General features: G+C 37.2%; 2 protein-coding genes across 3 annotated transcripts in view; both read left to right on the plus strand.

The window, feature by feature from the left end:
* Nucleotides 1-7,328, plus strand: part of eml6 (EMAP like 6) — a 126,466-nt gene extending 119,138 nt beyond the window's left edge. For both annotated transcript variants that reach the window (XM_077229797.1, XM_077229798.1), the window contains 4 exons: nt 736-839; nt 927-1,080; nt 6,202-6,302; nt 6,485-7,328. In XM_077229797.1, coding sequence (XP_077085912.1) covers nt 736-839; nt 927-1,080; nt 6,202-6,302; nt 6,485-6,509 — 384 coding nt within the window. In that variant the 3' untranslated portion in view covers nt 6,510-7,328. The remainder of the gene's footprint in view (nt 1-735; nt 840-926; nt 1,081-6,201; nt 6,303-6,484) is intronic.
* A 12,651-nt stretch (nt 7,329-19,979) lies between these two features.
* On the plus strand, nt 19,980-24,229 carry pcdh20 (protocadherin 20). The gene is made up of 2 exons (XM_077229805.1): nt 19,980-20,146; nt 21,040-24,229. The coding sequence occupies exons 1-2, from the start codon at nt 20,096-20,098 to the stop codon at nt 23,635-23,637; spliced, it is 2,649 nt and encodes an 882-aa protein (XP_077085920.1). The 5' UTR covers nt 19,980-20,095; the 3' UTR covers nt 23,638-24,229.
* The last annotated feature ends 3,246 nt before the right edge of the window (nt 24,230-27,475 follow it).

The raw sequence follows: 27,475 nt of genomic DNA on the forward strand, positions 1-27,475 counted from the left end.
AAATGTATTTATACAAAATCAAAGTTAGCTAAAAATGTATTTATACAAAATCAAAGTTAGCTAAAAATGTATTTATACAAAATCACAGTTAGCTAAAAATGTATTTATACAAAATCAAAGTTAGCTAAAAATGTATTTATACAAAATCAAAGTTAGCTAAAAATGTATTAATTTAAACAATGTAATAATTTAATGTAGAAACAATGAGCTCATTGAAGTAATGAATACTTGTTTGTTAATAAATGATTATGACATCTAGAAAATGTAGCATTGGTGCATGTTGATTCAGATATCACTGTTTATAGTTTATAAATAAAGTGTATTAGTGAAGGGTGGTGTGTGTGCAAGTCTGAAGAATGTGCTTCTAAATTACTATTTATTTATTATGTATTGATTCAATCTAGTCATTTTAAGGTAAATGAATTGCAAATTGCGTTTAAAAATTGAAAAAATATTATCAAAATGAAATTATAAAAAATAAGTATAATGTTAGGGCTTGGTGAGGGAAGGATGTTAATGTGTGTAATGTGTAGAATGTGCTTCTAAATTACTATTTATTGATCGATTAAATCTAGTAATTTTAAGGTAAATAAAAAATAAAGATTGCATTAAAAAATAGAAAACATCAAAATGAAATAAAATAAGCTTTTTGGACTAAAAAACGAAGTATAATGAAGTATAATGTTCTGGCCTGGCGAGGGGAGGATGTGTGTAACGTGTGCGGTGTGTGTTCAGGTCTCCACAGGCTCATATAAACGCCAGGTTCATGAGGTTCCCAGTGGGAAGATGGTCACAGAACCGGCTCTGACGGACAGGATCACATGGGCTACATGGACCAGGTGACGCTCAGATCTGTGTGTGATGATGCATCAGTGTACCGTGGTAAACTGTGTCCTGTACCGTGGTAAACTCTCTCTCCTGTGCAGTGTTCTGGGCGACGAGGTTCTGGGCGTCTGGCCTCGTAACGCAGAGAAAGCAGATGTGAACTGCGCTTGTGTTTCTCACGCCGGGCTGAACGTGGTCACCGGGGATGATTTCGGCCTCGTGAAGCTCTTCGACTTCCCCTGCGTGGAGAAATTCGTAAGTCAACTCGTAACTCAAGTCAAATTCATTTATAGACTTTAAGTGCTACTTTGTGACGTATTGTAACGTCTACTACAGGAGAGGAGCTGATTTGCTGTAGTTGTTACTACGTGACAGATTAAATAATGGAATAGATTCAGCTAAATTACATTTGTACGCAGATGATATAATTATTTATCCAAAAACATCTTTAAATCAAGCCTTAAATGGACAATTCCGGCCAAAAATGACCCTGGGTTAGATAACACATGGGTACGGAGTCGAGCGTTCTCTGGGATGCGTTTTCATGATAACCGATTGTACCCAGTTTTAACGTTAGTTTTAGTTTAACCACAGATTACCTTATATAACGCTAGTGTATGGGGCATCGAATAAGTAAAAATAAAAATCGCTAGTTAATACGCTAGTTGAACGCCGTGCTACATGCGGGTTGCTAGTCACAGTTCAGCTCACGTAGCGTGGCGTTAGTGGTTCGATTGGTCGAGACTGTTTTCCAAAGATGGCTCCTGCTTGTATACGTGAAGTGAACTGTCTTTATAAAGTATCTTCTTAATAAACTGTCTGTACACAGTTCTCAATGCTTCGGTTTGCAGGTAGAGACCCTCATTATGCTAGCGTGTTAGTGTGGCGCTAGTTTGAGTCATGTTAGTGGGATTAACTATGTATGAATGGAAATAGGAGCAGGCTTCACTCAATGATTAAACTTAATACTTTAAGAATGCTGGCCTGATGATTAAAATATATAAACAGGAAAGAGGCCGCACTATGCATAAATTGTTTTATTTGCACAAACGCGTTTCGGCACGTGCCTTCTTCAGTGTGCAACAAGATCACAATGTAACCAATCTTATATACCCACATCCATTAACACACCCATATTAACATCAACCAATAATTTTAAAATAATGCACATGTCATCAATGTTTCAATCAGTCCATTAATGAAAGGCAAAGACTGTTGATGCATGTTTAGAATCAACATAGAATACACATACTAGTATTACATTTACAAGAAACAGCTTAGTGACAGATCTTCATTCATTCCATTGGGGATACATGTGTTTAAGCTAAAAATGTACCAAGCCTCTCTTTGAAGGAGGCGGTTCTCACGGTCCCCCCCTCTTGGAGACCGATCGACACACTCTAGGCCCATAAATTTGAGCATATTGACATTATGTCCCGCAGAATTGAAATGCCTTGCGACTGATGATTTGTCATCATTCGTTCTGATAGCGCATTTATGCTCAAAAATACGGGTTTTTAATTGTCTCTTCGTTTTACCCACATAAAACAGCCCACAAGGACACGTCAGTAAATACACAATAAAGGTGGATAAACATGTGATTCTGCCCCTTACTTTATATATTCTGCCTGTTTTTGGATGTGTAAGTACATTATCTGTGAGCATAACATTACATGCCGCACAGTTCAAACACTTAAAATTACCGTGTGGAATTTTAAAGGGAAAAGGCGACTGGGGATGCGCAAGAAGGTGTGAGCGCACTAGTCGATCACCAAGATTGGGTGCTCGTTTATAGCAACTACGCGGTAGATCTTGGAAAATGTGCCCTATATGCGGTTCAATACTTAAAATGTGCCAATGGCGTTGCACAATGTTCTTTAATCTATTTGAGATCTGACCGTAGGTCGATACAAAGGTAACTGAAGTATTGTTAGAGCTTTTCGGATCGATACGTTTGGTCATCAAGTCAACGCGCTGTAGACTGCGCGCACGCTCTAAACAGTCACGCACTAAATTACATGTATAACCCCTGTCGATAAAACTTTGACATAGTTGCCCCGCTTGTCGCTCAAAGTCCTCATCATCAATACAGATACGGCGCACTCTCAACAGCTGACTGTAAGGCAGACTACGCTTGAGAGAGGGTGGATGGAAACTCTGATAGTGCAAAAAGGAGTTGCGATCCGTTTCTTTACGATAAATTTCAGTGTGTATCGTGTTGTCTACCTTCTTCACTAGAACATCCAAAAAGGGCAAGGTCTTATAATCATGAGTCAGTGTGAATTTGATAGAGGACGATCTAGTGTTTACACAATCATGAAAAGCAATCAGTTCTTCTTTTGACCCCGACCATACAAAAAATATGTCATCTATATATCTGTACCACACTTTAAGATGCTGTTTAAAAGGATTAGAATTACAGACAAAATCATGTTCAAATTTACCCATAAAGAGATTGGCATAATTAGGGACCATGGGTGAACCCATGGCAGTGCCTTGAGTTTGTAGAAAAAATGTATTTTGAAACATGAAATAATTTTTTGTTAGAACTTCATTAGCCAATGACAATAGGAACTCTGTATGTGGCACTTGATTTATCTGTAAGTGGTATTAACTAGTCATTTTTATTTTTACTTATTCGATGCCCCATACACTAGCGTTATAAGCTAATCTGTGGTTAAACTAAAGATAAAACTCGGTACATTCGGTTATCATGAAAACGCATCCCAGAGAACGCTCGACTCCGTACCCATGTGTTATCTAACCCAGGGTCATTTTGGTCTGGAATTGTCCTCTAAAGGTGCAGTGTGTAGATTTTACCAGCATCTAGCGGTTCGGTTGCGAGTTGCACTAATGGCTCAGCCCACTGCTCACCCCTCCCTTTCGAAGAAGCTACGGTGGCTGAAACTGGACAAACATATCGTCATCTGAGACAGCAGAGAATAGCCAGAGTAAGCCAAGAGTGTGTAACATTGTCACTGTTTCTGTACCACAGTCCATTATAAACCACATCATGGATCAAGTTTACAAAGCCATAGTCAGGTGAGGATCAAGGGTCTTAATATATAATATAATAATAGTAATCAGCTGATTGTCTCACGAACGTAACCAGCACATTTCCCCCCACATAGCAAACCCATAATACAGCGAGGGAGAAGAAACACATGAAACTATGCAACTATATATTTTTTCTAACAGGGTAGTAAAAGTTTAGCTGGCTAATATGAGCTGTTACTGTGGCTGAGCTGGTTAAAGCGTAAAGCCTTGTTTAAACTCGACGCGTCTGCAAAAATGATGTGATTGTAACAGCGCGCGCGCCTCCGCATCCCCTAGACACCATTTACTACACACAAATTAATAAATAATAATGAATAGAAATATTGTTTTTTTTCTCTGGTTTTGAAAAATCTTCACGATCGACTTAAAATGCTTCCAAGATCGACGGGTTGGTGACTCCTGTAACGTTACTGTTTTACGGTCAATAGTACTAATCAGCTGATTGTCAAAGCCATAACACAGCGAGGGGGAAGAACTAAGTTACATGAAACAATCCAACTACATATTTTACACCACTGACAAGGGAAAAGTCACTACTCACGGTGTTTATGGCTAGCTTCTAGCTTTCTGCGGCTTCTCTTTCAAGGTAGTGAGGAAACGCGCTCTGTAACGCTGTGTGTTCGCTGTCGGCTACGGTAGAAACGTGACGTCACAATATGTCGACCTTCATGGAAGGGGCGCCCGCGGTTATGTAGATATAAATGTCTCATTCTAAGGTAATAAAAACATAACGGTTCATTGAGTAAGTTCTTTATACACCAATGAAAACATAGTTATGGATCTTATCTTATGTCAATAGATCCTCAGAAATATTACACATTGCACCTTTAAAGCAACTACAGAAAGCTTTTCAAGTACTGAAAGTGTCAAAACGAATAAAAAAATCTTTCCTTTTCCTTTAAATCCTCCCTTGTCTGGCTTATGCTACTCTGAGCAATGCCTGAACTCTGTATTTTGAGCACTTCTTGTGTTGTTTTTGCCTCTTCACGATGACTTGACTTGTCTTTAGTCCTCAGATGTAAGTCGCTTCGGATAAAAGCGTTTGCTAAATGACTAAATGTAAAATGTACTGCAGCACTCACTGTCACAGTTAAAATTGCTTTTAAATTACCCTCTTATAGATCAAATCTTTTCATTTATTACACAAATAGTCATCGCACTAGGTCTGGTTCTCATATTGTCAGAATCTGGTAAAGGTGCTTTTTCTTTTAATGCTCCTTGGGCTTGGAATGAATTGCAAAATGCAAAAAACCCGGAGCATTTTTAAAAGTCTCTTGCACAATGTTTTAAAGGACACTTGCAATTGTTTTTCTTGATTTGCCACTATATATTTAATTCTTGAATGTGTAATTGTTGTATTGTTCATTTTGTGATTCTTGTGTGAAACTTTATGTGGTGCCGTCGTGACCAGGACTCTCTGGAAGAAGAGATATTATTATTATTATTATTATTTCCTTTATTTAACCAGGAGAATCACATTGAGATATTACTAAGTAAATGTTATGTTAAATGGTTGAGAAAATCGTGTTTTTTCAAAGACTACAACATGCACATTTTAGTCAGTCAAAACCTTCGTCATGATGCATAATGCTTAAATTGATAATCATGATTATTCTTGCTCAAAATGTTGTCATTTAAGAAATTTATGTTTACATTTCATCAGAATTATTGCATTCGTTTATTTTACCTCATCTTGTTTCATGATTTTTTTTATATGCTATTTATCAGATAAAATGAACACATGAAAATATACGAAACAAGAAACTTCTCTCAAAAATTGAAACGGTGTAACTCCTAATAGTAATCTCAATAGTTCTAAATTAAATAAATACATAAAAGCATTGAAAGACACACAGAGGGTGACATAAGTGCATTTTTTCAGCATCAACAATCGCAAATATAGTCGAGATTTATGTTTGGATTTATTACAGTTCATAACTGAGAATGTTTAATTGCAGATTTAAGAAATGCATGAAACTGGAATAAAATGGGTTAGTTTGTTTGTTTAAAAGTAGAAGCTCTGTTCTTTCTACTGATATATTGCATGTTCAGATATTCATACAACTAAATATTCTGAAACTTTTGTGAAAATGATCAAAAATGCTGGTGGCTTTTTTTAAAAAGTCTTGTCATCATCTCGTCTTAGGCATGGAAAAGAAAGTTGTTGACAAACATTTTATTATACTTTTCATTAACACATTTATATAATAATAAGGGTTAATAATACATATGTATTATCATTAAACCTTATTATTAACCCTTTAATGGTTTATTTTAGAGAATTTGATGTGTTTACTAATGGTTTGCATTTCTTCACAGGCCAAACACAAGCGTTACTTCGGTCATTCTGCCCATGTGACCAACATCCGTTTCTCTTATGATGACAAATATGTGATAAGTGTAGGAGGCAACGACTGTAGGTGAGCTGACGTGTGTGTGTGTGTGTGTGTGTGTGTGTGTGTGTGTGTGTGTGTGTGTGTGTGTGTGTGTGTGTGTGCGCGTGCGTGCGTGCGTGCGTGCGTGCGTGCGTGCGTGCGTGCGTGCGTGTGTGTGTGTGTGTGTGCGTGTGAACTCTCATTAACGCCTGTGTTCTGTCTCTCAGTGTGTTCGTGTGGAGATGTGTCTGATTCCTCCAGCGTTCGGATGCTGATCTGATGGAGACAACCATTCTGTGAAGTGATATGTTTACGCTCACATATACTTAAAAAAACATACACTCATAAATCATGCCAATATTTCAGAAATAAATGTATTTTTTGTTTATTCTGAAGTGCCTTGGAGACACAGTTTGCTGATCTTTGCCCCGAAATGTTCACATGATGCATATATGGTGCTAAATGGAAAATGTCCACTTAGAGCTTTTTAAAATTGTTTTAAAAAATCATGCATTATGCAATTTTAATTTTTTTCCCTCCTTCTTTTTACATTTTTTACATAAATGTCAAATATATATATATATCCTCTCATTAAATGCTCTTCCTGTTAAAAATAATCCAAATACATGGGACTCAGGAGAAATTAAGTACTGTAATGTGTAGATGTTATATTTGACCTGTGCTATTTTTGTTAAAATATTTATTTTTTATGTACGTATTTACGTATGAAGTATGCAAATTAGTCGGTTGGTCTTCGAACTGTTGCCGTATGTGAAAATTGCAACAACAACAAAAAAAACTCACTGGCTGTCCAAATATAAAAGTTATATGAAATGTATGTAGTAGCGTTGTGTGTAGATTGCGATGCACTGTTCGTAGCCAATCACGTGACAGCAGCTGTTTATCGTGTGCAGATATCCAGTTATATCTGTCATTTGTATGTTCATGTTTTTGTAATTTGTCTGGTCAGAAATCAGTTTAATTGAAAGATATATACTAATGCATGAATATGTGTGATCGTTGGTCATGAATGAATACTGTTTTATAATTAAAGAGAACAATACGCTGAAATTGAGTGTTTTTTCATCTTTCACCAGCTGATGGCAGCGTGTCTGAGACGTCATCTTAACAAAAGAAATCATTTTTGATTCTATATTGCCTCATATTCGCCAGCCCGATTAAATAATGAGACGAACGAGATAAACATATTTAAATACCATAAGCATAACTACACAGAAAACTAGTTTTGCATGGGCAAAGAGTCAGAAGAAAGCAGATAGGATCCTTTGACTTCTATAGTATGGGGGAAAAATACTATGGAAGAACTTTTTGGTTACAAATATTTTTAAAAATATCACCTTTTGAAAACTTTTTGTTTACACACATTTGTCAAAATATCATCTTTTGTATTCAGCAGAACAAAGAAATGTATACAGGTTTGAAACAACTTGACTGAGTAAATGACAGGATTTTTATTTTTGGGTGAACTATCCCTTTAAGAATTGTATTTCAGAAATGTTTAAATAAGCCAATGAGGCATTATCTATTAATAATTTGTATGCATTTCCACAACAGAATTCTGAACAATAAACAGGCCTAAATTAAATAAAGGCAGGTTCAAAATTATTTGTATCACTCCATAAATGTGCCTAAATAAAATACTGTCAACAGCCAGGAAAAAAAACATCATTGTGTTTTAGGAATAAAATGTTGTATAAAATCAGATGAATGATATATGAACAAACATTCAAAATATAGATATGAAAAAAAATATATATATATATACACATTCCAGATCCGCCCACCGCAGTGTGAATGTGTGTGTGAGCAAGTTCTGGCACGCAAACATAAAACACACACACAAATGGTTTTACGTACATTCCCATGGTTACGCTATTGTAAAATCACTTCTAATGCCATGATTGGTCTATAGAAATAAATACTAGGATTAATTCAAGGTTTGTAAAAGTGCCAAAACATTCCACTCATGTTTTCTTGCCACACGTTCAGTTTCGCTTCATTATTCAGACAATTCATTATTCATATCGATAGATCAGGTGTAAGAAAACAGTTTTAACCCTTAAACTGAAACTTATTACTAATCATTTGTTACTTTGTTTTACTCTTCAGGAACACAATAACATGAAATCAAGAATTTGCATTGTCCTCAAAAGATGTCTGGACACAGAATTCATTTAAAAATGAACGCCAAAAAAAAAAAAAAATCCAATTAAACCATTTAAAAAAGTGTTGCAGCCTTAAATTAAGTACAATCCTCTTTGGATGTTTAAGTCATTTCAACTTAAATTACATTTAAAAAAGTATAACTTTGTAAAAAAAAATATGCTCAGCACTTTTCAACAGGAGGATTTTTGATAACGTGTACCCCCAAAATAAGATAAATGTACTGAATAAATAAATAAATACATATATAATAAATACATTTTTAAAAATCCCCCAAAATTTACTTCCCCCAACTAAAATAAATGAATTAATCCATAAAAAACCCCTCAATAAAATGAATTTACTAAATAAATGTATAAATATACCCCCATAAACAAATAAGTATTGTGTTTAATTGTGGTTAGTTGATGATGTTGACACTTGAGGAGAACCGACTTCATACAGCCACTAAAAATCACCAAAACACCAGCAGATCCAAAGACATCGAGAGCCTTCAAACACGGTGAAGAAAAGTGAAGTGAATGCAGATGCAGACACTTGATCTAATGAAGCACATACAAACACTTCGGGGACAGATTTGATCCTAGGGTTCGTTTAAACGACAGCGATTAAATAAAAACGAAAAAAGTTTTTTTGACAACATTGTCAAAACGATCTCCGTTCACACGCATCCGCGAAAACGACTAAAAACGCTGTAGCTTTATTTGCTGTCAGGCCAGTAGATGGCGATGTCACTTTGTAAAGAAACACACAACACGCATGACGTCACCGTTTTTATAGTTTACACATAAAATATGTCGATAACGGTATAATTTTTTTTCATCAAACTTATGCTTTGAAACCTGTTTGCGTTTTCAGGCCGCTAAAACACCGTTGTCGTGTAAATAAACGGCCAAAATGCATAAAAGTTTTACATTTTTTCGTTGAAAACGGCGTTAGAGTGTGTGTTCGCTAAAATCCACACCAACGTTCATATTTTTAAAAACGGTATTTGACCTGGAAAAACTTTTTCCTTGTGGCGAGTCGGTGAACTGCACGTATTTGAAAATCAAAAACGCTTTTAAATACACTGTAAAAAAAACTGTTGGTTTAACTTAAAGTTACCTGGTTGCCTTAAAATTTTGAGTTCATTGAAATAAAAAATTAATTAATTAATACAAAGAAGGAGATTGATTTAATCAAAACAACCTCAAAATATTACGTTATCTGAACCACATTAATTATCTAAGTTGATTTGACAAAAGAAAAAAAGTGATAAATCATGTAAAGAATAGAATTTTAACATGGTTAATTAGAGATCTGTTTCAGCTTTGCACGTCAATATCATTTGCGATTCATAGATTTCACATCTGGAAGAGAGGCGTAGACACGTTTTTGTGCGTCTACAATTTGTTTCTCTGAATCACACGTACGCACTTTTGAGATCTTAGATCAAATGTAGGACTGTTTCTACACAATATTTTATAAATGAAGGCGTGCAGGTCACTGGGGTTTTAATGTCGCACTGAATGGAGTGTTTGAGACGAGGCTTATGCATAAGTGCTGCTACATTAATGATTCACAGACTTAAATAACACAAATCCAGCTCAGTCTTGTGCTAATGCTGAATAATGTGTGAAATTAAAGGCTCATTTAAGAGAGAGAGAGAGAGAGAGCGAGAGAGGGAGACGCAATAAGGCATGTTTGTTTCTTTAAATCTTTATCAATTGCACTGAAAAATGTCTTATTTTTGGTTGCAAAGGTTTTTCCCAGAATTCCCAAAGCAGGTGTCAAGATCAAGGTTATTATAGTTAAATACAAATAAAACCATTTAAAAAAAAAGATTTTAGTTCCTTGAAATACACTTTAACGGAAATAAAATATTTTTAAAAATAAATTTATTTCGCGTACACGGTGCGAGTTCGGACACTTAGGAGGTCGTTAGATATTGCACACTTTACGAATCAGTTAACTTGATAATCGCGTGTGTGTGTGACAGTGTATGCGCAGTGTATTGTGACCGCATTTTTTTCTTATTTCTGGACGCTCTAAAAAATTTGCTATTAGCTTTGGGCAAGAAATTCAACTTTTAAAGGGGTCATATAATGCCATTTTTATACAAGTTAATATGAATCTTTAGGGTCTAAAATAAAACTTTGTAATATACTTTTATTATAAATTCTCATTAGTATTGTAAGAAAACACTCATTTTACCTGGTCAAACACTGCTGTTTTCAGCACGCCGTTTCAGTGCATATGCCTTTAAATAATAATGAGCTTTGCTGACTCCGCCCCTCTGTTCTGTGGGGCGTTTTGTTGCCTTGACAACAGTTGCGGGTATATTTTAGAGAAAGAATGTCAGCGGGAGGCTGAGGACACATCTGTTCTACCATACCAATTTAAACCGGACCCGGAAGTACGGCTGTCACTTTACGTTCGAAAATCGATTGCACAATCGATCGGACCAACCAACACAAGTTTCGAAAACGAAAATAGGGAATCGATTTTAACTGCCTTTTTTTTTCAACCAAAAATGTGTTTTAGGTAGACAGATCAATACAGGACACAGAACATGTAGGACGTTGGAAAATAACAATGTCTTTTCTGTTAACCGGATGCTTTTTAATATTCGCTATTGCTTCAGTGCAAGTGAACAAGCGCGCCGTTATTTGTTGCTTAGTGACGTGTGTGTTCAAGCAAGCCAGAAATGCGCAGATTCTGCGCAATATGCTGTATTTAATATATCATGAGGACTCACGAGTTGCGTATTTGCGCTAAATCCACGCAGATTTGGCTCACACAAACTTCCCCAGCAAACTGAGTAAACATAGAAACACGCCAAATCGGCTCGTGATATGACAGCGTTACCCGCCAAAGTTCATTTTTATCCGAATTTGGGCGGGTGTTAATTTCAATCCTTGAATGTTGCACTCCTGTTTGTCATTGTGCAAAAAACTTCACGCCAATAAATCATCAGAAATATTGCTGACTTGTGCGCGTCTCAAACGCCCTCCTTACGTTCGTCCTAATGCCTGTTAGTTGTCCGTGGATTTGCCAATATTTGGTGTTGAAAATGGAAACGTCTTTAGACATGGAAAAATTGATTTTACAATCGATTCAATGAACACATATGTCTCGAAAATCGAACAGGATTTTTTCACAAAGTGACAGCCCTACCCGGAACAAGATGATGCTCGACAAGTAAGACTCGAACAGGATGTTTCTGAATGGTTGGTTAAGGTAATGTCACTTTGATTTATATTCGTGTGTACTGGAAGGGTAGAGTAGTGAGATACGAACGCTACTGAAGGCGTTTACTGATGTAACGTTATACGTTTGTTCATTGACAGATTGATGTTACAGCTGATGGTCATGAAAAACTTTTTTTCGGTAAATGTAGGCGTGTCAGTGATGTGTAACGTTATCTATGCAGTGTCAGGTACAACTGTCAGAAATGATTGGCGCAAACAAAAGCATTTACGTAGATCTTTGGGAATATTCCCTTCAAAAATAAAACTCGGATTTAGGAACACCAAAATGACTGCTGTGTTTATTATTAAAGCCAAGAACAGAACACCGCAATCGCTTAGACGCCATTCTGCTTTAGCGTATCAACAATGGCGGACTACGATGACGGCTCGCTCAGGGCGGGTCTGTGTTGAAACGCTTCTGTCAATCAACAATCGTGGGAGGGGCGTCCGATCTAGTGACGTCACAAGATCGAACGGCTCAACTTGAGGCAGGGGAAAACATATAAGGAGATTAAAACAAAAACACTGGATGGATTTTTATCATTATATGATAGTTGTGTACAGGCACTGCCAACACATTTCAGTACAATCAACTTGTAAAAGTGCAAGATTGCCTTGAATAAAATCTATTAATGTCATGTGACTAGTGTGAACGGTCACATGACCAGATCAGTTCTTGCACATCTAGAAGATGTCTTCCTCAGACTACTACAAAAAGTAGTATGTAAAACATCTTAATTAACAGATAGAACTATCATATTTTGTACATGTATTCTTTAAAGGGTCTACTACTGATATATTTTGAGAATTATACTCCTGTATATATATTTTGCTCGTAAGACGTGTACATTTGTTAACGGTCACGAATGCGACTGGTAGTATAACACAGTGCTTCAATTGAAAACAGGGTTTGGCTGTTAATCCTACACTGAACAAAATTATACACGCAACACTTTTGTTTTTGCCAAACTGAACATGAGAAGTGCTCACTAACACAGATTTACAGATTTGTCAACAATATTTGAGAGTAATAGGCCTTTTGTGTACATAGAAAAAGACTTAGATCTTTGAGTTCAGCTCGTGAAAAATGGGGGCAAAAACAAAAGTGTTGCGTTTATAATTTTGTTCAGTGTATTTATCAGTATCTCTGAAACTATCAATGTGTTGGACCTTCTAGACGTTCGTTCTGACTATGGTGTTTCCCACCGGTCACGAGTATAAAACTTAATATTTCACTAACTTAACCAACATAAAATCACAGAAGGCATAACGTTTGAGTGTTAGGGAGGTCTAAGGAGTAAAATGCATGTACTCAAATTGCAAGAAAAAAATTTGGGATTAAACAGGTTAAGAATGAACAATACTTCTACAGTATTTATTAATTTAAATTAATGTTAATTTCCACATTTTCTAATACATTTAGAATTAAAAGTTGTACTTGTTAACATTAGTTAATACATTGTGAACAAACCTGAACAAACAATGAACAGCTGTATTTTTATTAACTAAAGCAAGAGTCTAAAGCATATTAGTTGTTCTCGCCCGGTTCCCCGCGGGTCGTCCTGGGACGTGTTTCTCATATATTCTGAGCTCTGCTATCAATGTAGCTTAAAGGCGCTTTAATTAAAACTAGAGCACAAAGTATCATGACATCTGGGCTATAATCTAAAGCAACATTTACTGGCAATCCATGTTTCACGTACAGCCTCCCTGTGTCCTTAAGCCAGCATTAAATGAGATCACACACACACACACACACACACACACACACAAACAGCCCATGTGCCCACATCTCATTTTCTGAATAAATAAAACCATACGGCAGGTGTAAATGTGTAAAGGTCTTCATCTCAGCACTAACAAAAAGAACTAGAAAATAACACATTTAGTCGTGTGTGCGTGTGTGTTTGTGTGTGTGATCATTTGATGCACGAGTGTCATAAAGACATGTTTTGACCTGTAAACGTGTAATACCTGCAGCTGTAAATCCATCAGACAGAAGAAGGGAGATCTGAATGATCTGTCACTCGCTGAATGAAGCTTCGCTCCCTGAAGAACAGAAACCAGGTGCACAATCAGCAAAGCAAACATGTGTTTCTCTAGTTCATTTGGTGGGTTTTACTACAACTATTTGGCACATCTGTTGGGAGTTACTTTAGATGCATTGAAAAACTTTTAACTTTTTGTTAAACATGTAATTAATAACTAACAAAAAAGCAAGTTGTAGGCCAGAAACTCTCTCTAACTTCAGGGGTCAGTTGCAGAAACTGTGTCTGAAGAATTTGTCATTGGTCTTATTGCAATCGATTAATCCATGCATACGTTTTATTTTTTAAATGCAAAACTCAAACAACTGGCTAATCAGTCTTACTTTTCAGATTCAATCTATGTTTTTATCTAACAGGTTTTTAAAAAGTTAACAAAAAATGTGACTACTAACTTTTGTAGTTTATGCAACTGGCCACAGAAAATTACAATTAAAGTCAGCATGAAATGAAAATCTAATCCATTTTCTAAATGGATATAATTGATCTTGCGAACAATTAATCCATGCATATATTTTAATTTTGTAATGCAACGTCCACATCTAAAAATCCAAATAAAAACACATTAAACAAGTCCCTCCAGTAGATTTTTTCTTTTTGGATAATTTTTCTTTTGGATGCATGTCATGTCACAATATGAAAAAAAGTCACTATTCCCATTTCATAGAGCCTTGTGTTAAATAGAGGTTTATAGTTTAAATAATCTTTTTTTTAATGTAGCCTACAGTACATAGAGTGACAGTAAAAAAAAAATACTGTTTACTTACAAGGGTCAGAGAGAGTGTGACTTTTCGCTGGGGGAAAAAATGTGAAAATAATATATAATATATTATAAAAAATAATGCATTGTGAAAATTCTGAAAACGGCCTCAAAAGTAGGCTACTTTAACAGTCCATTGATTTGCACAGTGACTGATCATCTGGAAGACTGTAAACTCATACTGTACGAGCCCTGAGGGACTGAAGAGTGAGACGCGGTTCTTTAATATTCCGCCCACCGTTTATCCGAAATCCTGTTCCGCAGAACTGAACTCTTCTGAAACCTCACGAGGTGTGTGTGTGTGTGTGTGTGTGTGTGTGTGTGTGTGTGTGTGTCGAAACCTGAGAACACACAGAGAAAGTTTACTAAGGGTTACTGACGCATGCGGACTGTCACACCTGTTGTGGAAACAAGTCTCAGCACAAAAGACATTCAGACACGTTTAGATAATGACTTTCATTCTCGGCATTTTTGTTGCGTTCAGGTTGTTCAAAATTCTGTCAATTAGAATTGAAAATAATGGTTTTGACTTTTTCCCTGAGGGTTCTTGTAAACACATGATAATACAGCAGCAATCTCTATAATTTAAATTGCATCCAGCTTTGAAAGCCTACCTGAAAACTAACAGCCCAATATTGAGCTCGCAGCACTAACGCGTTCTGGCCTGCAGCTGAACGACATTAAGATTTAATTAATAATAATTAAGAGCTGTTTGCTCAGGTGAATCGAGTCATCACTGACTGAATCAGATTCAGATATTTCTGCTCATTTCTGGTTTGTCGTTGTTGGTTGTTAAACGGAAGTTGCGCTGGTCTTTTTCCCTATTGTGACGTATATCCGTGTGGATTAAGTTCTTGTTTTTATGCCCTACAACAGTGGCGTATCCAGGACATGATGGGACACAAAGCTAGTGTGGGGTGGCCATGGCATAGCAAAGTTAATGCGTATATGTGCGCAGCCGACCATGGTTCGAATCCCGGTCCTTTGCTGCATGTCACATCCTCTCTCTCTCCCGTGATTTCCTGTCTCATAACTGTCAAATTAAGGTGAATATCCTGTTAAAAACAGTCCTAACCACCTATCACGGTCCCCAAGTATCTCTGGTTATTTTAACATGTCTATTTTTAATAATTAATTATGGTCAGGATAGGGTAAACATTTTCTAAGAGCTATTTTCTTGTAGTGGATTAACTTGTCTCTTCATAAGTTAGATTAGAGTAGCAAAATAAACTGCTCTTAACTCATCCTATATAGAATAACATGCATCAGTCATCAACTCATCATCTGTGTCACATGTATTGTTACCTGAGTTTGCTATACTAATTGAGGCACCATCTTGTGGTTACATAAAAACACAGAAATCCAACAGGACAAACTAAAATGCTTAAATACGGGACCTTACCTGTAAAAGCAAAAGAAAAACTAAGCTTGTAAGAAAAAAAACATAAATATTTGTTGTTCTTTACATGCTTAGTATATGTTATTATTTAGCTTAGATATAATTTGTTAGAGATACTGGAATTTGAATTTCTTAATTTGTTCTTTGCCAGGTGTGTTTTTATTTAACCACAAGAGGGGACTTAAACTAGTAAAGCAAACACGGGTAACAGGTAACACAGAGGATGGCCTGATGACTGAATAATATCATTAGGATGCCTTGTGATGTATGAAAATGTGCAAAAAGTGGTTTTCAACTAAGACAGTATTCATATCCAAGGCCCCAATGAAGGTATAAATTTAAACATTGGCTTTGATTCAGCATACATTAATAAGTTAATTTAAGTGAAGATGAGCTAACTGATACACACAAAAACAGCCCTTAAAGTAACACCAGGTAACTTTTCAACCTTCATAATATATTTCCAAGTCTCTTGTGATGGTACATCGACTTACAATAGGTTGAATGACACGTCTGCCATAGCCTGACGGGGTCTGTAGCGTTTTTAATCGTACTTTTAAACTTCGGGTTTCGGGTAGTAACCGGCGAACAAAGAGAACTACAAAACTCGACTGCTTTACGGCATATACGTCACTTCCACCACCACCCCCACTTCCTTAAAATCGCAGTGCTGTCAAGTGTCACGCATTGAGCGTGACAGTCACTCATTTCGGTCTTTTGTCACGCTCTCCCGCCACACATTGTATTCCTCACGCTGAAAAACGATTTGTAATATATTTAATATGCCGCAGGACCCAAAACTCTGGCCGCGCCGCTCTCACTGTGGAACCGGCAGGAATCAAGCGCGTCTCCTCTGGTGTTGTTCGTCTGGTGTTGTTAGCCAATCAGAAAATAGCACTATTGTATCTGGGTATCATTTAACGCAACAACCAATGACACCGCGTAGTCTGGGGTGTTTTTTTGTCTGCCTGATTATGTTACGGAAGCTATCTTATCCTCCGTTTATCTTCATGAATCAGGTAATGATTATTTGTCTTGCCTCAAGCTATAATGTAAATCGGTTTGTACAATTTGCAGATTTATTTATGGTAGCTTGATATTATAATATTGACAATATATGGTTATTATCTACCACTCAAACATTGCATTGAATTATCATATAGATTCAGTAAAACGGTAACCAATAGACTAGGCTACTACAATGACACTTGCTTGTAAATGTGATCATCGCGATCATTTGTCTTTAGAAAAAAAATAAAACCCATGAAATTATATTCATATGACATGCTGAAATATATGCCACTGTACCTGGGATGAAGACATTTCACACGCGACGCAAGCAGAACACCTGCATGTGACCTCCTCCTACAGTGTTCAGGGCTATATTGGTTGTCAACAAATGCACGATGACAGAGTTTACGACAGTAGTAGAGGACAATACTGTTTCCCAACTGTAGGGGGACCCCGAGAGCAAAAGTTACCTGGTGTTACTTTAAATAACAGAGCAAATAAATAAGTCACAGCTTGTTCTTGTGTTATAACTTAAATCTAGACTGTCACACTATATTTCACACACGGGTTGGACAAAAATATAGCATTAGCTCTATTGAACACAAAAAAACACCCTCAAGTCTTCAGTCCAGAAAATAGCATTCCATGGCGGTGTAACGAGTGGAAATGAGGTGTGGCCCCTTTAAGAGCTGCGCGCGCGCCCTCTTCAACTGTCTGCACTCTTAACTTGGTTTGCAGGCTGCTAAGCTAGCTAGTACAGTGTAGTTCTTTTTTTTTTAGTTTTCCTACATATTCAGAGGGAACTACGATATAACTAAACATTAAATGACCATACCTCTCAATCTACAGATTCCAGCGTTTTTATCATTGTTGCTGTTGTAACTGTGACCGACCGTCCTCCTGTTTGTTTCACGGAGCAGCAGCAACAGCCAGCGCGCTCCTCTCATGGGTCACCTGACCTGCATGGCCAAACGTCCGCTGAGCAGAAATCAGCTCTAACAGCCTCAGTACGACCATTACGGTGTTAGTTAAAAATGTAAAACTGGCCCTAAATCAGTTGATCAGCTGTCATCATTGATTGACAGCATTTCTCTTGTTTCTTGTGTTGACGAACTTGACCAACTACCTATCAGATCTGGGGTGGCCACAGGGGTGGCCAATGAGCTTTCAGGGGTGGCCCTGGCCTCCCCCTAGAATCGCCACTTGTGACCCACATCTTCGTCCTCAAAGATGTTATCTTTTATTATGAAAACCCAAAGCTGTTGACCATTGAATATGTTAATTTCTTTATCTTGAATGCAAAAATCTTCATTCACAAGCTTTTTTTTTTTTTTTTTTTTGCTAAATTTAAAATTTATTGCACCCCTTAGACTTATAAATAACTAGAAAAAGTTTTTTTATGCAACATGAGGACTTATTCAAAGATATGATTTAAACTTATTATTGTGATTTTCTTTTTTTCTGTTCAATTCCATATTCCATATTTTAATGTACGCAAATCCATGATATTTAGGCTATGTTTTGTTTCTGTCGTTATGATTGTTCATTGTAAGAGATATAAACATGCTTCATGCCCTGGTTGTGTATGTATAACTTATGCAATAAAAAACAAAACAAATGTAGGGCGGGGCTTGATTGTGTTCCTTGGGAATTAATTGGATGATTGTGGTTTGCTATTGGTGGATCTCATGTGAGTGACAGGTTGCCCCGCCCTCATTATCAGAGATGTCACTGCCAGAGAGATTATTATTTATTATTATTATTATTGAAGAGGCACATGGATTTAAAAATAATGATGTGCATGGATAAATAGTTTATAATAAACTGTAATATTCCATAAAAAAGAAGGAAAGTGCATTTTGATTTCATGGCAATACATATTTTGAATGAATGTGAATGTAAAAGAAATGACATTTTACCACCTGCAAGGCAACAAAAAAAACATATCAATGGATAAATATGTCGATCTTAAACGTCATGAGATGCAAAGTCTTCCATGGGACTGTGTGTAATCAATTTAAAGCTCAGTGTGTTTGTTACTCAGGACAGTATGTTCTCAATCACTTCCAGCATCTGTTGATGTGGTTAAAAATGCTCGGATTAAGAAAAGTTGATTTGGTGAATGTTACGCTGATGCTTCATCCTGTATTCTGTAACACTAATCCTCACATTAGCACTAATGTGATGCTCTGGAAGGCAAGGAAAAACCACTATAGGGTTAAAAAAGATGCAGCAAATAAGCAAGTGTTTAGTTCTGCAGTAATTGTTCATCAAGAGTGGCAGAGACAAAGAAAGTGACTCATATTTACCCTGAGCTTGTTAATGTATCTGAGTGTTCATGTAATCTCAACTGCAGGCCTGTAAAAGCGTACTTGCCCTCCTGTGCTTTCCTTCCACCGGGAACTTATTATTTTGTTCCTGCAGTATTGATCTGTACATGCAGTATTGATCATCTGTGCTGTCTGATACATATGGAATAATACTCATGCATATGTGTATCCTTTTCTCTAGTTGCACAGTTGTGGTGTGAAATATTATGGTGTGCTCTTAAAAATATGAAATATCGTGGTGCGCTTTTAAAAATTCTGATTTGAAGAACCTAATGAAATATCAAAACGTTTTACTCTCTGAAGTAAAAAATATATATTACCTCAAGAACCCTTTACGGATTCTTTAGCATTCTATGCAGAATCAAAATAAATTACTTTATCAGTGAACAAACACTATAATCATACACATCATATTTATGATTGATAGCAGCTGCTTTATCCAGTGACTTACATATGAGGAAAAGCACAAGCAATTTACATCAAATGATTATATTAAATTCTATTATATTACATTATTACATTACAATATAATGTAATAATTTAATATAATTAAATCCAAAGTGTAGAAAAGATAATCTACATTCCTGTCATGCTGGTGTTTTCTTAACCACAAAATAATAAATCATTCAGACTAAAACAACTCCAAACGTTTTTTAAGCAAATAGACGGCCCTCCTCCTCATGCTGATTGGTCGCGCCGGAGCTCATTATTATGCAATGGGCGTGTCGGAGTGTATCAGTCAGATGAATGAGTCGAGCGCGTCAGTCGCGCATCGGGCATCGAGCGAGGAATCAGCCGCTCACAGGCGCTCATAATGCGGCTGTTACTGTGAACTCATCCCGCTCCCGTTCCCTGTGACGCCAACACTGAACGGGAAACATGTGGAACACTAACAGAGGAACATGCCTTCGCAGCAAAGGAGAGTTATGGGTAAGTTTCTTACATTCATGGAAAACTGAATTATCATGACATCAAATTGTCTTTAACAGTATCTTTGATATTTTTTAATCATATATTTATTCCAGGATTTTTACATAATCCAAATTCATCCTAATACTTGTGTAAAATCTAAATGAATCAAAGTCTAATAAGTATTTGAATGGATGTTATGATTTTGGATTATATAGATCTTGAATCCAATATGTTTTATATAATCCAAATTCATCCCAATAGTTATCAATTCTATATGTATATGGATCAAAGTCTAATCAGTATTTTGATGGATTTTTATAAAGATGTGTGTGTGCCGCGCGCGCGCGTGCGTGTAACAGAAATTAGTCGTGTAAGCATAAAGTATTACTATTTAGTTTGCAGTTTCATTACAATCGCTTAACAGTTTTTGTTTTGATATCATAGTTTCTGTCGAAAGAAATTTGTTATTATTTATAACTGTTACCACCACTGTCATAACCAAATTAATTAAACTGAGAGAAATATTCTAGAAGCATCGAACACTGTTTGAAAGAGATTTATATAATAATATTTTTTCAGCAGTAAAATAACTATAGAAATTATGTTTATCATGGTAAATAATTGGGTAAATATTCATATATTAGTGTGAACGTTAATTTACTCCAACCCTCTCCACATAAATGTTAAACTCTGCCTAATGTATAATTGATGCATTGCTTTTTTGATTATTATGTATTCCTTTTGATTTTAAAGTGATGCTGTTTTACTTATACTTCTGTTGCTTCCTACTAAACACTTTTTGTTGTTTATTTTTAGGGTTTTATTATGTATTCCATTTGATTTTAAAGTGATGCTGTTTTACTTATAGTTCTGTTGCTTCCTACTAAACACTTTTTGCTGTTTATTTTTAGGGTTTGTTCATTCTCCTCTTGTACACCGGTCCTCTCTCCTGCTCTTCAAATTTCAGTCACCTCATCTATAAGATAAAAGAAGGATTATCTAAAGGCACACTCATAGGGTCTATCGCTGTGGACTTAAACTTGGGTCTTTCCAGTGATCCCTCTCGCTCGTTCAATCTGGAGCTGAAGACGAACAGCCAGCAGTTCGTGACTCTGAACAACACGACCGGGGATCTTTTCACGTCAGCCGTGGAGATCGACCGAGAGACTCTGTGCGCCGAGTCCCACGACGGCCAAGGCTGCGCAATCTTCCTAGACGTGCTAATCCTTCCTCAGCAATACTTTCAGCTGGTTAAGATTAAAATCATAATCGAGGATGTCAACGACAACCGTCCGCGTTTCCCCGTTGACGAAATCAGGGTTTCCGTCCCGGAAAACGCTCCTGTTAACGCCAGGTTCGCAGTTGAGCAATCAGCAGTGGATCCTGACATCGGGATTCACAGTGTTCAAACATACTGGCTTGTTAACGACTATGGGTTTTTCACATTAGACGTAGAGGAGAACGAAGGCGGAGAGCTGACGCCTTTCCTCATAATTACCGAGTATCTTGATAGAGAAACACAAGCTGAGTACGTGACTGATATTATCGCTGAGGATGGAGGAACTCCACCACTTCTCGGCACTGCTACTCTGAGGATTATCATTACTGACGTCAACGATAATTGCCCTAAGTTTACAGAATCGCAAGTGAACGTTACTCTTTATGGAAACGCCTCTAAAGGCATCCAATTGGCTCGTCTACAAGCCTACGACCCAGACGAGGGGGAAAACGCTTTAATCACGTATTCCTTCAGCGAACGGGTCACCCAAGAAAGCAGAAACCTGTTTCATTTGGATACAATCACTGGGGTTCTTAAACTAGCAGGGAAGATAGACAACAACACCGGAAAGCTCTACAAACTAACCGTACTGGCTAATGGGCCGACATGTATTCCAGAAGTTGCAACGGTAACCGTTCATGTTATCCGACAGCTTTCCGGACCTCCGGCTGTTGTGCTACGTTACATCGCGTCCGAGAAAGACGGTGTTTTCAGTCTAAGTGAATCAGATCCGCCGTTTACACCAATTGCTTTTTTTACCATCAAAAACACTGAGCCACAACCCAAGATAGAGTGTTTCCTAGAAACTACAGGTCCATTTCGGCTTGTACCTTATGAGCGCTTTAAAAACGAGTACCTGCTTGAGACCACCGAACTACTGGATTATGAGCAGCAACAGGATTATGAAATGGTCGTTGTGGTTCGTAATGCTCACGGATTAGTAGTTAACACCGTGGTTAAGGTGCATGTGATGGACGTTAACGACAACGCTCCGGTTTTCAAGCAATCCTTCATTGAGATCACAGTGGAGGAGAACAACCCACCGAACACGTTCCTCGTTCAGCTTCAGGCGACCGATGCGGACAGTGAAAGCCGAGGTCAGGTTTATTATCTACTCGGTGCCGACGCTCCCACCATTTTTGGCTTGGATAGGTCAACCGGGGTTTTGTCGGTGTCCACTTCTCTTGACCGCGAGGAAAAGGAGACGTACCGATTCATGGTGCGAGCCGTCGACCGCGGGACGCCGAGAAAGGAGTCAATCGCGACTGTGATTATAACCGTACGGGATCGCAATGACAACAGCCCTCGGTTTATCAACAAGGACTTTACTTTTTTCGTGCCGGAGAACTTTCCAGGATTCGGGGAGATCGGCGTGCTTACGGTTACGGATGCGGATGCTGGGGAAAACGGCTGGGTGGCGTTGTCAATCCTAAACGGGAGTGATATCTTCGTGATTGACACCGGGCGAGGCGCGTTACGCGCCAAAACCCCTTTGGATCGGGAACAGCAGGGAACGTACTATGTGTGGATTGAGGCTATCGATGGAGGCGAACCGGCTCTTTCTTGCATCACGATGGTGACCGTTCTCCTCCTAGATGTGAACGATAACCCTCCCACTGTTCTTTTCCCTCAGTCCAACCAATCGTTCATGCTGGTGCTTCCCAACACGCTTCCAGGAACGTCGATAACGGAGGTCTATGCGGTGGACCGGGACACGGGAATGAATGCTGTTATTGCTTACAGCATCATCAAGAGAACTGACGGAGAACCGGGATCGTTTGATATCGACCCGTACACGGGAAACATCACCTTGAGGAAAGCCTTGAACAGTCGAGGCCTTTACAGTTTGTGGGTCAAAGTGAGGGATCACGGTCAACCAGAACTGTACTCTACTGTACTGGTCAACCTGTTTGTGAATGAAACTGTTAGCAATGAGACACTCATTCAAAGCTTGTTGCCCAGAGTGGTAGATATCAATCATGGTGAGGATCCTCCGATTAAGGAAGGGAGGGAAGGAGAACGAGTGCCAAATGCGTGTGGCGAGTTGATGATGGTATTGCTTGCGCTTACGGTGACTTGCCTCGGACTGTTTCTGACCGTCGTGTCATTGGTGACGTTTATCTGCTGCAAGAAAAGAAAGCCGAAAAAGAAGAGGTTAGACATTGAGATTCCTTTAAAACTCAACCATGAAATGGTGGACAAGAACCCAATGGAGATTTCAAACATATGACACTTGCCTGCTCAGCAAAAGACTGCCCAAACTATTCTGTTTACAATGTGTTTTGTGCATCTCTTACGTGAAGATATATTGTATATATTGTGCATACAGTATGTTTTGTAACTATGATGAAATTTACAAATATATATATATATATATATTGAGAAGATCGCTGCAGAATATAAAGATTTTGCTCTTTGCATTTGCTGCCCAACATGCTTTTTAATGTATCTTACAATGGTGCCCTCAGCCGTGTGTTGTGTCAAATTGTCAAAGCTCTTTTATATGCCTGTCTTTGCATTAATCTACAGGAACGATTCCCGTTCAGATGTAATGCTCCTCATGTTTGTCATCACCTTTCCAAAACAGATGAGAAATTAATGATTAGTGATTTGCAGAAGTTGTGTTTTCTGTAAGATACTAGGTTGATGTGCAATGAATCTCTTGAGCCCCAAAATGTCTTGGTTTCTCCAACTGGTTTGTGATTAATTCTTTAACGTTTGTGCGCTGTTTTCAAAGAAGCTAATGCAGCATATCTTCAGCATCTTGTTTCTCTTATGTGCAAGCAAAGAATTCATGAACATTAAAGTGCTTTATTTTCTTATTAATAGCTTGGATATGATGTTTTTTCATGTATTAGCAACTAAACTGGTGTGTTTTTTTTATTGCATGACTCAGCAGGAACTGCTCAAAACAACGCATCAATATAAACTGTCAATCTGTCAAGATATTGTTCTTGGGAATCTAAATCATTATGAGAATTCAAAGACCATCTCAGTGTTTGATTTGATCGCGTCAACACTGTTAACAAGGTGAAGTGCCTCTAATCTTTAAAAGTCTACACAAAGCATTGCATTTTTCTTTGGAAGAGATAAAATCCGAATGGTTGTTGAGAAAACGTTTTATCAGAAACCAAGCCACAAACTTGTTTGCACAAATTCTGCTGTTGTCGAAAAGCAATGATCTCTGATTATATTTTCTGAGAAATACACAGAACTGTATTGCACAAGTCATCAAAACATGAAAATTATACGAGTATAACTTATAGTTCCGAGTCTTTTTGTTGTGGTGTGATTGGCATCTCATTCTGTCCTTTTTTAATCTACCTCTTTGTGTCGGACCAATGGGATGGTATCTCCTGTGTCCCGACCCATCGCAGAGGTCAGATCAGGAGTGTGTGTTTAGCTTGTCATCGCTTGTGGAACACCATTCAGCTCTCTAAAAAACAGCCATGGCCACACGCCACTTCTATTATTCCAAAAACCAGTTTGGTTTCATTTTTCCCTTTCTCTCTCTGGAACTCTCTGAAACACTCACAATGGAAAGCAGTCATTTAAAACCACAAGAAGTCGGAGGACAGATAATGTATCGAGGCTTTGCGGTGCACAGGTTGCAAGTAGGGCCCGTCACCTGAGGTCAGGTTCACCGCTTAAGCTTCTTACTTCACCAGCAACATGTGTTCGGAAACCAGCAGGAGACTGAAATCCACCAGAGAACATTTTAATCTGCAGGTCAAGATCAAGCATCTTATAGCAAATTATGATATTGGTATTAATTGGTGGTTCGGGATTTTTATATAATATATTCCCCAAATATATTGTAGGTTTGCTTCAGATAAGAGCATTTGGCAAATGCATGGATGCAAATGCACTGAAAAAAAAAACAATTTTCACTCAATAATCGCTAGTAATGATTTTCTTCGTATTTTTGTCTTGTTTTCTAAAAATATCTAAACATTCTTAAATCAAGATCCAATTACTTGTGAAGCAAAATTATTTCTTGTTTTATGATAACATTTATCAAGTTTATGCTTAAAACAAGAACAAATATCTGCCAATGCGGTCAGAAAAATAATGTAGTTTTACCTTTGAATTAAGTTGATTTTTCCTGACCCCAATGGAAGACTTTATTAGTTGCAAGTATAAACTCACTTAATTTAGATTTTTTTTGGGTTACACTCTATTTTAAGGTGTCATTGTTACAGTGTAATTATATAATTAAGCACTACATGTACTTACTATAGGGTTAGGGTAGGATTAGGAATTGGTTGAGGGTTAGTTGCATGTAATTATGCATCATTTACTGTTATTACTATGGTAATTACATGTAACATATGTAACAAGAACACTGTCAAATAAAAAAAAACCTTTTTTTGTTTGAAAACAAGACTTAATATGTCTAAAGTAATTTTGCATTTCAAGTAAATGGATCTTGATTGAAGAATGTTTAGATATTTGTACCGAAAACAAAAACGTTGCAGAGTGAAAAATCTTATAAAGATCTTGAAAAACACTACAATAATCTCCAATTATTTACAACTTCGAAAAAAATTTTTTTTACATTATAACTAAACCTAAGCGAGTGTTCACATTGGCCGTGATTTAAAGAGACTGATCATTCATTTTTGATGAGAGTTGATGAATTTAAGGTGACTGTGCAAATGAGCCAATAGTTGCTCACACAATATTTTGATGACTGAGTTCAGTCATATAAACAGTAAAAAGAGCAGTTTAAACAGCTTTGATTATAAAAGGAACATTCGAGTTCTGTCATATTATGCCACTTGCAGTATAAGAACCAAGTGCATGTGCAAAACTCAACATCATGATCAAGGGTGTTGCTATGCATTTGCTAAGGTGATCTGAGTGTTTTTAGTGTGTTTTTAGGTGATTACATCTATGCATTCAGGGAATCTAATTTTTCACTGTAAAAAGTGTTCAGTTCACTTAATCATTTTAAGGCAACGGGTATACTCAATTTTTTAAGTAAATAAATGTAATACTTAATTGAAAAAAATAAGTTATGTTAACTTGACCATTTTTTTTTTGTTTATTTACTTAATAATTTTAAGGCAACAGGTTTCCTTAATTCAAGTTGTCTGATCACTTTTTACAGTGTACAATCAACTTGGATTTTCAAGTACAGGTGCTGGTCAACGAATTAGAATTATTTTAAATAGTGCAATCATGAAATTCTTTGAATGCATTTTTTGTGCAGAAAGCAAATCAGGTGTTCACCGCACCTGTCCTACTCGTTAGACTAATCACAGAACTCGTTATCTGGAAAAAAATTTGCTCAGCTGAGCTTTCCAAAAGGCCCATTTAGGCCATTTAACTGTGACACTGTTGTTTTATTGAATTAGAATAATGGTGAAAGTCAAAGCCATAACACAGCGAGGGGGAAGAACTAAGTTACATGAAACAATCCAACTACATATTTTACACCACTGACAAGGGAAAAGTCACTACTCACGGTGTTTATGGCTAGCTTCTAGCTTTCTGCGGCTTCTCTTTCAAGGTAGTGAGGAAACGCGCTCTGTAACGCTGTGTGTTCGCTGTCGGCTACGGTAGAAACGTGACGTCACAATATGTCGACCTTCATGGAAGGGGCGCCCGCGGTTATGTAGATATAAATGTCTCATTCTAAGGTAATAAAAACATAACGGTTCATTGAGTAAGTTCTTTATACACCAATGAAAACATAGTTATGGATCTTATCTTATGTCAATAGATCCTCAGAAATATTACACATTGCACCTTTAAAGCAACTACAGAAAGCTTTTCAAGTACTGAAAGTGTCAAAACGAATAAAAAAATCTTTCCTTTTCCTTTAAATCCTCCCTTGTCTGGCTTATGCTACTCTGAGCAATGCCTGAACTCTGTATTTTGAGCACTTCTTGTGTTGTTTTTGCCTCTTCACGATGACTTGACTTGTCTTTAGTCCTCAGATGTAAGTCGCTTCGGATAAAAGCGTTTGCTAAATGACTAAATGTAAAATGTACTGCAGCACTCACTGTCACAGTTAAAATTGCTTTTAAATTACCCTCTTATAGATCAAATCTTTTCATTTA

Source organism: Siphateles boraxobius, unplaced genomic scaffold (genome assembly GCF_051911475.1).
Source record: "Siphateles boraxobius isolate OS27281-9 unplaced genomic scaffold, OSU_SipBor_1 135, whole genome shotgun sequence".
In the NCBI taxonomy this organism is placed as follows: domain Eukaryota; kingdom Metazoa; phylum Chordata; class Actinopteri; order Cypriniformes; family Leuciscidae; genus Siphateles; species Siphateles boraxobius.

What these genes read in the sequence shown, in the direction of transcription:
- pcdh20 (XM_077229805.1), top strand. Translation starts at nt 20,096, where the DNA reads ATGTGGAACACTAACAGAGGAACATGCCTTCGCAGCAAAGGAGAGTTA. An exon ending in GCAGCAAAGGAGAGTTATGG is followed by an intron (nt 20,147 to 21,039) that starts GTAAGTTTCTTA and finishes GTTTATTTTTAG; the next exon opens with GGTTTGTTCATTCTCCTCTT.